The sequence below is a fragment of the Bos taurus genome, chromosome 14, assembly GCF_002263795.3.
Source record: "Bos taurus isolate L1 Dominette 01449 registration number 42190680 breed Hereford chromosome 14, ARS-UCD2.0, whole genome shotgun sequence".
Classification (NCBI taxonomy): Eukaryota; Metazoa; Chordata; class Mammalia; order Artiodactyla; family Bovidae; genus Bos; species Bos taurus.
The window spans coordinates 60,117,309-60,129,323 of record NC_037341.1 but is presented as its reverse complement, the minus strand read 5'-3'; the positions used below and the strand labels follow the sequence as shown (position 1 = coordinate 60,129,323).

At 37.1% G+C, this 12,015-nt stretch overlaps 1 protein-coding gene across 2 annotated transcripts in view; it reads right to left on the bottom strand.

Moving 5' to 3' along the window:
* Window positions 1-1,836: 1,836 nt before the first annotated feature.
* The window catches only part of LRP12 (LDL receptor related protein 12), a 92,192-nt gene continuing 82,013 nt past the window's right edge, over window positions 1,837-12,015 (bottom strand). Inside the window, exons 5-6 of one of the 2 annotated variants that reach the window (XM_005215568.5) lie at window positions 10,741-10,873; window positions 1,837-5,831 (exon numbers count right to left, since the gene is read on the bottom strand). In XM_005215568.5, coding sequence (XP_005215625.1) covers window positions 4,965-5,831; window positions 10,741-10,873 — 1,000 coding nt within the window. In that variant the 3' untranslated portion in view covers window positions 1,837-4,964. The remainder of the gene's footprint in view (window positions 5,832-10,740; window positions 10,874-12,015) is intronic. The other variant, NM_001192981.2, reaches the window with a different exon arrangement.

Here is a 12,015-nt window from a genome sequence, read left to right as displayed (position 1 = left end):
CTTATTTCCAGCTTAACAGTGGATGACAGTGGTAAGCAGTAGTAGCAGCTGAAACCCCAACGTCTTGCTGGAAGACTCCCCTCATCACGTGCTTATGTTCTCAGTCCTAGTGAGTGACATGAGCTCAGGCGGGGCTGCGACCTCTGAGCCTGTGTGACACAGCCCTGTGGTTGCCCCTCTTCCTTCATACCAACACTGGAGCTCTGACGGACAGACTGATAAGACAGAGTACAGGGGAGAAGATCTAAATGGTACATGATATACTGAGTAATATCTAATAAAATCTACATCCTGTAAACAGGGAATATACGTCAAAAAAAATGATCCTGGATATTAAAAGTTAAGGAAAGATAATAAACTCCCCACAGTAAATATAATACACATAACATTCTCTGATTCTGATGCCAAAAAAAAAAAAAGAGAATAAAGCAATCAGAAAACAGTACCAATACCCACACCGAATCTGCTATTATTTGGTAAAACAAAAAACAATACATAGCAAAAAAAGGAAAAAAGGCTTCTTTTATACAACTTGTGGGTTAAGGAGGAAATAAAAACAGAACACCTGGAATAAAAAAGTAATGACAACACTAATACACCTAAGTGTTTTGGCCTATTTAAGCAGTGCTCAGAATTAAGTTATCACCAATCTAGACAGCATATTAAAAAGCAGACATTACTTTGTCAACAAAGGTCCATCTAGTCAGGGCTATGGATTTTCCAGTAGTCATGTATGGATGTGAGAGTTGGACTATAAAGAAGGCTGAGTGCAGAAGAATTGATGCTTTTGAACTGTGGTGTTGGAGAAGACTCTTGAGAGTCCCTTGGATTGCAAGGAGATCCAACCAGTCCATCCTAAAGGAGATCAGTCCTGGGTGTTCATTGGAAGGACTGATGCTGAAGCTGAAACTCCAATACTTTGGCCACCTCATGCGAAGAGCTGACTCATTTGAAAAGACCCTGATGCTGGGAAAGATTGAGGGCAGGAGGAAAAGGGGACAACAGAGGATGCGATGGCTGGATGGCATCATCGACTTAATGGCCATGAGTTTAGGTAAACTGGTAGTTCGTGATGGACAGGGAGGCCTGGCGTGCTGCAGTTCATGGGGTTGCAAAGAGTTGGACACACTGAGTGACTGAACTGAACAGAATTAAATCTCATATTAATAATTAAGAAAATATAAAAACGATTAAATTGAATGCTAACAAGGAGTTAAAAAAACAACAACAAAATAAGGAAAGCAAAAAGTAGGACATTTATTTAAGGAAATCAATTAATTGGAAAACAGAAAAATAATAAAAGAGACACTCAAAGCATACCACTTGGGGTGAAACAAGCAAACAAAAACAGCAAATTAGGCCAACTACTAGCTATCTTAATTAAGAAAATAAGGGAGCAAGCATAATACATACTCAGGGGAAAGAGCCACACACACAAAAGAGGAAGGGGTAACTCTGCTCACCACTGGGAAATGAACTTGAAAACCTGGACAATATGGATGGTTGATGGTCCTAGCTAAGACACAGAAACTACACACACCAGTTACCATAAATACCAAAAGAGCTGTTAAAGAGCTATTTGCCAAACATTGACCAGCACCAGGTAATTTCACTGAAATCTTAAGGAAAATTCCATTGTTATGCAAACTGTTCCAGAACTCAGGAGAAAGAAAAATATTTCCAATTTACCAGCATAAAATCAATAACAAAGCTTCTTAAAGGTAGTGCTCAAAGGTGCATGCACACACACACACATGACTAATTGCACTGATGAATACAGATGCAAATCTAAATAAAATATGGAATAATCTGGAAATACATTGAAAGAGTAATACATATGGTCAAGTAGAGTTTATTTCAGGAATTTAAGGATGGTACAAAATATATTAATAAAACTCATATTAAAAGGTCAAAGGAGAAAAATCATATGATCATCTCCACAGAAAATGAAAAGGCATGTGATAAAATTCAACATGCAACCTTGACTAATTTTTTTAAAAAACAGGGGTCAACAGATACTCCTTAATATGATTAACTAAATGTATATATCTCAACCCAGTTCATTGTAGCCAATATATTTTAACATTATTCTAGAAATACTAGACAATGCAAGCAAGACATAAAAAGAGGTATGCAAACTGGAAGACATGACTGTATAAATGGAAAACACAAAAATATTAAGTGAAGTACTATTAGAAACCATAAGAAAATCAGAGTCTGGTAGCTGAGTAGAAAACATTTTACCTTTTGTATATACTAAAATAAGACTAAATTATAAATCAAAAGGACTTCCTTAATAATGGTAACAAAAATAATAAAATTTCCTAGAACTCTTGAAGAACATTACAAGATCTCAGTAAAGTAAAACGTGAAGCATCTTCAAAGGAAACAACAAAAAGACTTGAACAAATGGGAGCCATTTTTGGATGGTTTAGACAGAATTTTTAACATGATAATGATGTCAAATTTCCCCAAGCTGATCTATAAAACTGTCAAAAAAAAAAAAAAAGTCCTATGGGTTTGTTTGGTGGAACACAAGAGTTGGTTCTAAAGTTCAACTGGAAGAATAAGCAAGAATATTGGAATACTTAAAAATTACAGTTATTAAAACAGTGGAAGACTGGTACAAAAAAAGAAAGGCAGGTCAGTTGAAGAGAATGGAATGGGAGTCTAGAAACATATCCACACAATATGAAAATCTGCAATATGATAAAAGGGTCATTTGCAAAAGTGAGGAAAGGATAGATTTAATAAACAGTCTTGCAGTAATTAGGTAGTTACCTAGGGAAAAAAAAGTGGAGCCTTAAATTCAAGACAGATCAAGTGTTTAAACGTGAAAAGTCAAAAAACAGAAATACCCAACTTTACTTTTAACCTTCAAACAGTAGTAGATATACCTTGCCTTTGAAAATAAGTGCAGAAGAGAATGCATAGCATGTTACAATTTATATTATATCATATAGCATTTATACACATGGATACATTTATGTATGTTTATGGTATTTCTGGGGGGGATATAAGAATGTAGTGTTTGTACCTTTTTCTTTGAAAGGGAACTAAAAGATGAGTGTCAGGAGTAGGAGACAGACTTGATTTTTTTAATGTTTAAACCAAGAAGATGTATTAGTTAATTTAAACAAAGAAATTAAAAACACATGCCAGAAAACAAAAACAAAAAACCTATACATAATAGTATATAATTAGTAGGACCCAAACAAGGTTTATTTGGTAACCCAAATTCTGACAGTAAAATATTGCATAGGAGTTTAAAATGTCTGAAAATAATATAAAAAGAGAACTGCTAGAGTTACTGAATCTTCTAAGATACGTCAATTTTTTCAAGGGCAAAATAATATTCAGATCCTTAGGGATTTTTACCCTTGAGAACTGGTATAAGCTACTACTTTATGATAAGAGAGTTAAGAAAGACTATCTCCCTTTAATTTTTCTTCTAGACATACTGCATATTTCATGGCCTGAATTTGTATACACACCAAATAAAAATAAACAGCAACTTCAAGTTAAAAAGTACCTCAAGGCAATACAAAAAAAGTAATTTTAATTTTTGATACATATTAAAACATTTCAGTCAGTTCTTCCTGACAGCATAACACGACAAATACACAAGACCGCAAACATGCTTTAAAATGACATTCAGCAAAGTATTTAAAATTTAATAAATAGCAATAATCACACACAAATACATTTTTCATACTCAATCATTAAGCTACTAAAACAGACAGCTAAAAAATAAATAAATGGGAACTGACAATAAAAAAATATGCGGGGTTTTGCAATTCACTTTACTTTAAAAAGGGAGGTGATCTGAATGACTTCTTAATTTGCTTTTCATGTAGCATGATCCTCCCCTCATGAATAAAATATATTGAAAAAAATCACTTTCTTACAAGAATGCAGTCTTTAAATACAACAAATAAATATGAAACCAGCAAAGCAACCTCAAGTTGTAATAAAAATGCCCCGTCAACCCCCCAAAAAGCTATGGAAATATAGTCATCATGATAGCAAATAATAGTATTTAAAGTGATAGTGCTTCTGCACTAAACTCATCTGAGACCTTAATATGATTTTTAGTGCAAATCCCTAGGTCCAATACAAGCGTAACCCTGTATCAGGGAAAGACATTACCAGGTGGAACTGATCTTGTACAGTTTTTGTACACATCAAGTTCAAGATTTAATGCATAGTAGAGTATCTTCATCTGCTTAATTTGTCCTTAAATAGAGATGAAAAAGAAATGACTTGGGATTTTTACCATTTGGTCTGTACCATATTAGAATATTAAAGTCAACATTAGAAAACCTATAAAAGAGTTTTGTTTTTTGCCATTAATTTATCTAACTATCTAAATTTCACATCATTGCATGTCAAACATGAGAGAAAAAATTTTAGACAAAGTTTTTTTTTCCCTTTGACAAGCTCATGTTATGATGAAATACAATAATGCTTAGACAAATGTTATATAAATAAAAATAGATGAGTATAAGGAATTTTTACTTTTTATATCAACAATCTTAACATCTAGTATATTAACTTACGAGATGTGTTGGCAAAAGCATAAAGGGTTTAATTAAAAGAAGGTATTATTCTGAACAAAGAAATATTTTAACATAGGATAGATAAACTGACAGTCAAATGAGTTTCAGCAGCCATATCTCTACTGCTAACCACAGTACCAGAATGAAAACAATTAGAAACAAATGGAAAAACATTACTGAACAATCTGAATACATAATGCATTTTTAGCTGCTAAAATAGTAAACTCTAAAGTTCATAGAGTTACAGTTGTTTAATTTAACCATGCAGGCTAACATATGATAATAAGAAATCACCCTGCATCTTTTTTTTTCTTTTTAAATGAAAACTAGTTTAATTGTAAAGTTACAAAACAATGAATGGATATTGCTCCAACTTGTACCCAAGCTCCCTGATGGGATCCGTACCTAACAAAGTAACAAAGCTTCATCATCACTCGTTTCAGTTTTCAGCGTTGCTTCTAAGCAAGAGTCCGGGATCTGGGCAGTGTGGACGATACCACAGCGCTCACAAGGGCCATCACGACTACTTGGCCTCACTCCAGGATTTGTTCCACTATATGGTTGTCTGAACCCTTGCCCTTGATCGGAGGCAAGATCAAGAAGCGGTCTGGAGCAGTCATTCACATCAAAGTCTGAAGCTCCTTCAGAAACTGGAATTAGCATTTCGACATCATCATCTTCTTCTCTTCCATTTACCCCATTATCAAGCTGTCTCAAAGGGCTCTGGTTCTGATTCGAAGAGCTTGATCGCCCTAATGTAAAACGTACCCAGCGTAGCCCCTGAGTCATTCGACTTAGCGCACTTGTGAGCTGGTGCCGTGCTGGACTCACACTGGGGGGTTCCACGCTGGTCACATCCCGTCCGGTCTCTGTGTGACCCCCTCGGGTGCTCTGAGTGGAGGAACTTCCACTTGCTCCCACCGTTGCTTCTACAGCTGTCGTGGGAGGGACTTTTTGGGGCAAAGGAGCTGTAACCCCACCCGATGCTCCTGCCGTATCTCTTCTCTCATTTTCTGTGTCTGTGTCGTCAGACTCCACGGAAAACAGACTTCTGTGAGTATGATTTCTTTCAGGTTCTCTGCTGGTACTCTGGCTAGGGACAACCTCATCTCCATCTGCTGAGACCAGAGCCAATGACCCTGAATGGCGTGACCTTGCAAAATTAAAAATACGATTCCAGATGTTGCTGGATCTGCCTGCCATAGGGAGTCTGATGGAAGTAAATCCAAGCTGAGACCGTACAGCCAGCCTCAGGTTTTCCAAAACAGATGCCTGCAAAAAAAAAAAAAAAAAAATCTTAAGACAGCTGAAAACAAGGTATTAAAACTGTGTTGTGGGTAAAAATTCTATTACTCATTGTTAGGGTCTATGAAAGATAAATTAAATTCTCTCATTAATACAGGTTCATCCCACTCCAGAAACTAACCTATAACTGGAACCACTGTTCACTGTGTTTAAGATTTTCTTGATACTTTATATATGAACTTTAAAATGATAATGTCAATCACAACAGCAATTTTGTTTTAAAACTTCACACAGTAATCCAATCCTAGAAATGTACCAAAGATGAAAATGAAATTATTTGATACTTCTTTAGCTAGGAGCATAGAATAATCTCTACCATAATTCTCTAAATGACTTACAGGAGTGTGAAAACCAGGCTGTTTATCTGTTTGTTTAGAAGAGAACAAATCAGACTTGATTTAAAAGGTCAAAACCAAGGATTTGTTGGATGAGTAGATACTGAGAAAATTTATTTATATTACCATAAACAGAGGAATTATTATATTTGTAATGCAGCACAGAAAACAGAAAGTCAAAGAAAATAATTTGTTTATAGCACTAGTCAATGGTATCTGATACATTTAGGTTTCTTCTCAGTCTTAAAAGATTTAAGTCTTATTGTCATGTTAAACATAAATTATAACCTTATTCTTTGAAAACTGATGATTTTTAACTAGTGCATTTGGGAGGTGACCATATTGTTCAACTGAAAGAAAAACTTACTTTTTTTGTAGATGAATGACTATCAATTATTTAAAAAAACACAAAAACCCAACAAGCTACTGTTATAAAAATAGTCTTTAAGCTCCATCTAGTGGTTATAAAAAGGAGTAATCAAACTTGGAACAAACACAGCTTTCATCAATCTGGCATTTAGTATTTTTAAAACATAGTATATCCAAGAAACAATGGTAAGTTGATATACTCCCTTTCAAATGGCAGCTTCTATCTGCCAAAATGAATGACTCTTGCCCCTCCTCCTCACAGAAGAAAAGAAGGGAAGAGAATAAGAAAATGTGATAGTATGTTCTCCATCTCTCTCTGTGACTGGTACTGCATTTATTTGTGATTTCCATATAGACTTTTTGAACATAATTCCTGAAATATAATTCACAGAAAGCTAAGAAGCTACTATCATAGGAATATCTCATAGTCTTGCCTTAATAAAGAACAGATTGTCAATAAGAAATCTGAATATCAGCATATATAAATTTAGTATGCCAGTAAGATTTTTCACCAATTATGAATATAAACCAAAAGTGGTTCACATCCCTATGAACTCCACAGATCTGGTTCTCCTCATCTGGCTCAAGTTCTAAGGCTTTGTGTGAGCACTGTCATTAAATCCAGCAAGGAATACAGGCTCTTCAGCTATCCTCCCCTCTTAGGCAGCTGAGATCCACAACGCCTTCAGCACACTTCAAAGCCGACTTTACCAATATAGTCTGCCACAGTGAGATGAAGTTCTCTACTCATTTCAAAGTCTGTTTAATTAAATGACTGCCCATTCAGTTCTACAAGGGGATCTCATGATTGTTTTAGGAATAATTTCATACACTTCTTCAGTTTATGAAGAAGAAGAAAGCAAGCATGCCTCAGAAAGGATCGCTATTTTGAATGAGATGGTAATTCAGAAAATAATTCTTTTTAAGAACTAATATAGATACTTGATACTTTATTAACAAAAGTTTCAAACTTGAGAATTTAATCTCATTAACTGAATAAAATCTAGTTTACAAACATGTTTTATTTTAAAACTTTTTTGAATCAAAATTCTCAGGGTAAATTATAATCCAAGAGGAAAGCTGTTATGGGGAGTTAATGAAATTTTACCCTAAGTGAAGTCTGACCTTTGCCCTTTACTTCTGGGAAGAGATCTCAATCCCTGGAATGTCACCCTTATTGGAAGTGTCATTGCGTGGAGCCTTGGGCCAGCCAGAGAGTAACAGTGTGTTTCAGGTGGAGGCTCTGAGCCACACAAACGTGATGCAGGGTGAGGGCTTTCAATCAGCAGAATCAGTCAATCTCTGAAGGGCTAGAGACCGGGATCAGTCACGTGTGCGATGAACTGTGCCTATGTGATGGAGCTCCTATAAAATCCTTGGACACCAGGTTTGGGTGAGCTTCCCTGGATGGCAATGTTTCATGCATACTGCCATTCACTGGTGTTGAGAGAGTTACACTGTCCTGACATTATGGGGAAAAGACAATTGGAAGGGTTAATGCTTGGTATTCTCCTGAGGCTGATTTAATTTGGGTCCTTTCCCAGCAATAAAAGTTACACCATGGTATGTAACAGCTTTCAATGAGCTCTGAGGCTTTCTAGTGAATTATCAACCTGAGGATGGTTTTGGGAGCCCTTGAACTTACAATGATTCTAATTGGTGTTAGAAGTGAGGGCTATCATATGTGGACTATGCTCCTTGTAACTCACAGTTGACCAAACTCTTGAAGGTACCCTCAAGGTATACTGGTGGTGGGTGACAGATGGTAGACGGGCATGCATGGAATTAACCATTCTCTGAATTCCTCCCTAAAAAGAACCCTTCCCCATGGCAGGACCAACAATATACTATGAAAAAGCCACAAAGGTTCTTCCTATGTTGCACACAGAATTTTAACCAGTGGAAATTCTGAATTATTTACTTAGCAAATTATATCCAGAGAAATGTTTTAAAACTATAAATTCTCACAAAGATTTCCTAAAAAGACTCAAATAAGGTGACAGATTGCAATCAGAAATCTCATTTACCAAAAAGGAAATGGACTTTCATTTTGAATGGAATTAATCACTGGGCTTCCCTGGTGGCTCAGCTGGGAAAGAAGCAGCCTGCAAAGCAGGAGACCTGGGTTTGATCCCTAGGTTGGGAAGATCCGCTGGAGAAGGAAACAGCTACCCACTCAAGTATTCTGGCCTGGAGAATTCCATGGACTATCCCATGGAGCTGCAAAGAGTCAGACACAACTGAGTGACTTTCACTTTCAATCACTGGGAAAACAATGTCCAACAATTTTTCTTAATTCTGATACTGGGAACAATTTTTAGAATTATTTCATGATGAATTTACATTTTAAATGTATAAACCTTTATGGCCTTATGAACCCTGGCACAACTTTAAGAATTGAAAAAGAAATTTAAAAAGCAATTGCCAGGAACTACATTCAACATCTTGTAATAACCTATTACGGAAAAAAATATGAAAAAGAATGTATATAACTATGTACATAACTGAATCACTTTGCTGTATACTGGAAACTAAGACAACACTGTAAATAAACTATACTTCAATAAAAAATTGCTAACAAAAATTTAAAGAATTCAGCAACATTAATAAAGAATGACTATATGGGAGGGTAGTTTGGGGGAGAATGGATACATAAATATATATGGTTGAATCCCTTTGCCGTCCACCTGAAACTTTCATAACATTGTTAACTGGGTATACTCCAAATAAACTAAAAAAATTTAAAAAAAGAATGAGTCACTATTTAAAGAAAATGATATGGATTTTTAAGCACTGTAAAATTCAGCTGTGAAGAGGTTTTCTCTCAAGGCAGGTAGAAATATTAACTTCATTTCAATGACTTATTTTAATCTTGCATGTTACTAACGTATTTCTAAGCATATCAACTTTAGTATTTATCTTAAATCTTTGAAATAGTTCAAGTAAAAAATAAGTTGTCAGACTTTACTTTTGAATTTCAGTGTACTAAATTATTCTAAACATTAGGGCTTCCCAGGTGGCGCTAGTGGTAAAGAACCCACTTGCCAATACAGGAAATATAAGAGACACGGGTTCGATTCCTGGGTAGGGAAGATCTCCTGGAGAAGGGTATGGCAACCCTCTCCACTATTCTTGCATGGAGAACCCCATGGACAGGGAAGCCTGGTGGGTTACAGTCTATGGGGTCGCAAAGAGTCAGACAAGACTGAGTGACTAAGCACATCCTAAACATTAAAATCGGAGAAGGCAATGGCACCCCACTCCAGTACTCTTGCCTGGAAAATCCCACTGACAGAGGAGCCTGGAAGGCTGCAGTCCATGGGGTCGCTGAGGGTCAGGCACGACTGAGCGACTTCACTTTCACTTTTCACTTTCATGCACTGGAGAAAGAAATGGCAACCCACTCCAGTGTTCTTGCCTGGAGAATCCCAGGGATGGGGAGTCTGGTGGGCTGCCGTCTATGGGGTCGCACAGAGTCGGACATGACTGAAGTGACTTAGCAGCAGCAGCAAACATTAAAATGCTTAAGAATCATGTAACCAAATAAGAAGTAAAGAATGAAAACTATACTTTTGAATTTGTTAAAATATAAGGAAACAACTAGAGTAAACCCATGAAAAACATGGGCTTGCCCAGGTGCACTTATTTACGGATTTTTTTTCAATGGCAAATACTACAGCACCACACCATCTATAGCTGGTTGAATTTGTGGACACTGAACTCTAGACAGAAGGCTGACTATAGAGTTGTTTAGTTGCTCAGTTATGTCCAGTTCTTTTGTGACCCCATGGATTGTAGCCCACCAGGCTCCTCTGTCCATGGGATTTCTCAGGCAAGAATGCTGGAGTGGGTTACCATTTCCTTCTCCAGGGCATCTTCCCAACCCAGGGATCGAACTACATCTCCTGCATTGGCAGGTGGATTCTTTACCACTGGGCCACCTGGGAAGCTCAACTTTAAAGTTACATGTGAATTTTCACCTGCATGGAGCACTGACGCCCCTAACCCCCACACTGTTCAGGAGTCAACCATATAATTTCAAATCTTCCATTTATTTAATTCTTGACTCAACTGCAAAAATTCTGACACAATCGAGGGTCCTTCACCATTACATATAAGTATAGACTTCATTTTAAGAGGTACTGAAACAGAAATCACAAAGTGTAACATACCTGATTAGGTGAACAAACAGGAAAATCTTCAACTGGTGGAATTAAACCCTGAGCGATCAATTGTCCATAAGAGGGAGGAGCTTCTCTTCTTAACAATTCTGCTTCCACTCTGGACAACTGTGTTTCAAATGATCTTTGAGACAAACAGAGGGATGAAAGGAGTTTAAAAAAAAAAAAAAAAAGGTCAAGCCAAAACAGTAATTCTTTAATTATCAACAATTAAAACAATCTGAATTTTAATATATTTGTTCATTTGTCAAGCAGAATCAGTCAACATTTGGTGAGTATTTATACTACCCTACACTGAGAACCCAGAGATGAAGCGGACAGTCCAGCCTCATGTGGTTTTACACTAGGGGCCTGGATCACTAAGTTTTAATATATTAAATATCCCTGTAAAAGATAAAACTACTAGATCTTTACCCTTCTGAGATCAGAGGGGCTTGAGGTGAAAGTATGTGAATATTCTTAGAAGATACTTTATTCGTCAAGTCCAACATATTTACCTTTTAGGTAAGGAAAACAGTGAAATGAGTTGCCAAAACCCATTCTGGAATAACCTGTTCTTAAACTCAAGACCTGTGTGTGTGTGTGTGTGTGTGTGTAATAACCTGTTCTTAAACTCAAGACCTCTGGTCTTCTGTGTGTGTGTGTGTGTGTGTGTGTGTGTGTGCACGCGCGTGTGCACGCGCTAAGTCCCTTCAGTCGTGTCCGACTCTTTGCGACTCTATGGACTGTAATCCTCCATGCTCCTCAGTCCATGGGGCTTCTCCAGGCAAGAATACTGGAGTGGGCTGCCACGCCCTCCTCCAGGGGATTTTCCTACCCAGGGATCAAACCCAGGTCTCTTACATGTCCTGCACTGCAGGTGGGTTCTTTATCACTCTTTATGTTGCTTACTTGGTTTCATGTTGCAATGTAGTAAAACATTTCTGGCCACTTATGCCAAGTAAGAAGCATATGGTTGTTTTGATACTGTGCATCTGTTCTTGGCTGTCTGGTATGTGACTTCTTTGTTGTATGTATTACTTGCAACTCTTCTGGGGCTGATGGTCATGGTCTCCACAGGAGCTTTCTAGAAGACCTCTCTGCCATCAACTTCTCCAGGTCTCTCCTCTGCCACGTGGAAGACGGCTCTCCCTGAGGGCCACCCTTTCACGCTGAACCATTTCTTACTTAACTGAGGTTCTCTGACTTTTATACCACTTTATTTTATAGCTCTTACAGCATTTATATGTTTTGTCATTTAATCCTACCCACCAGTTCCTTCCTTCT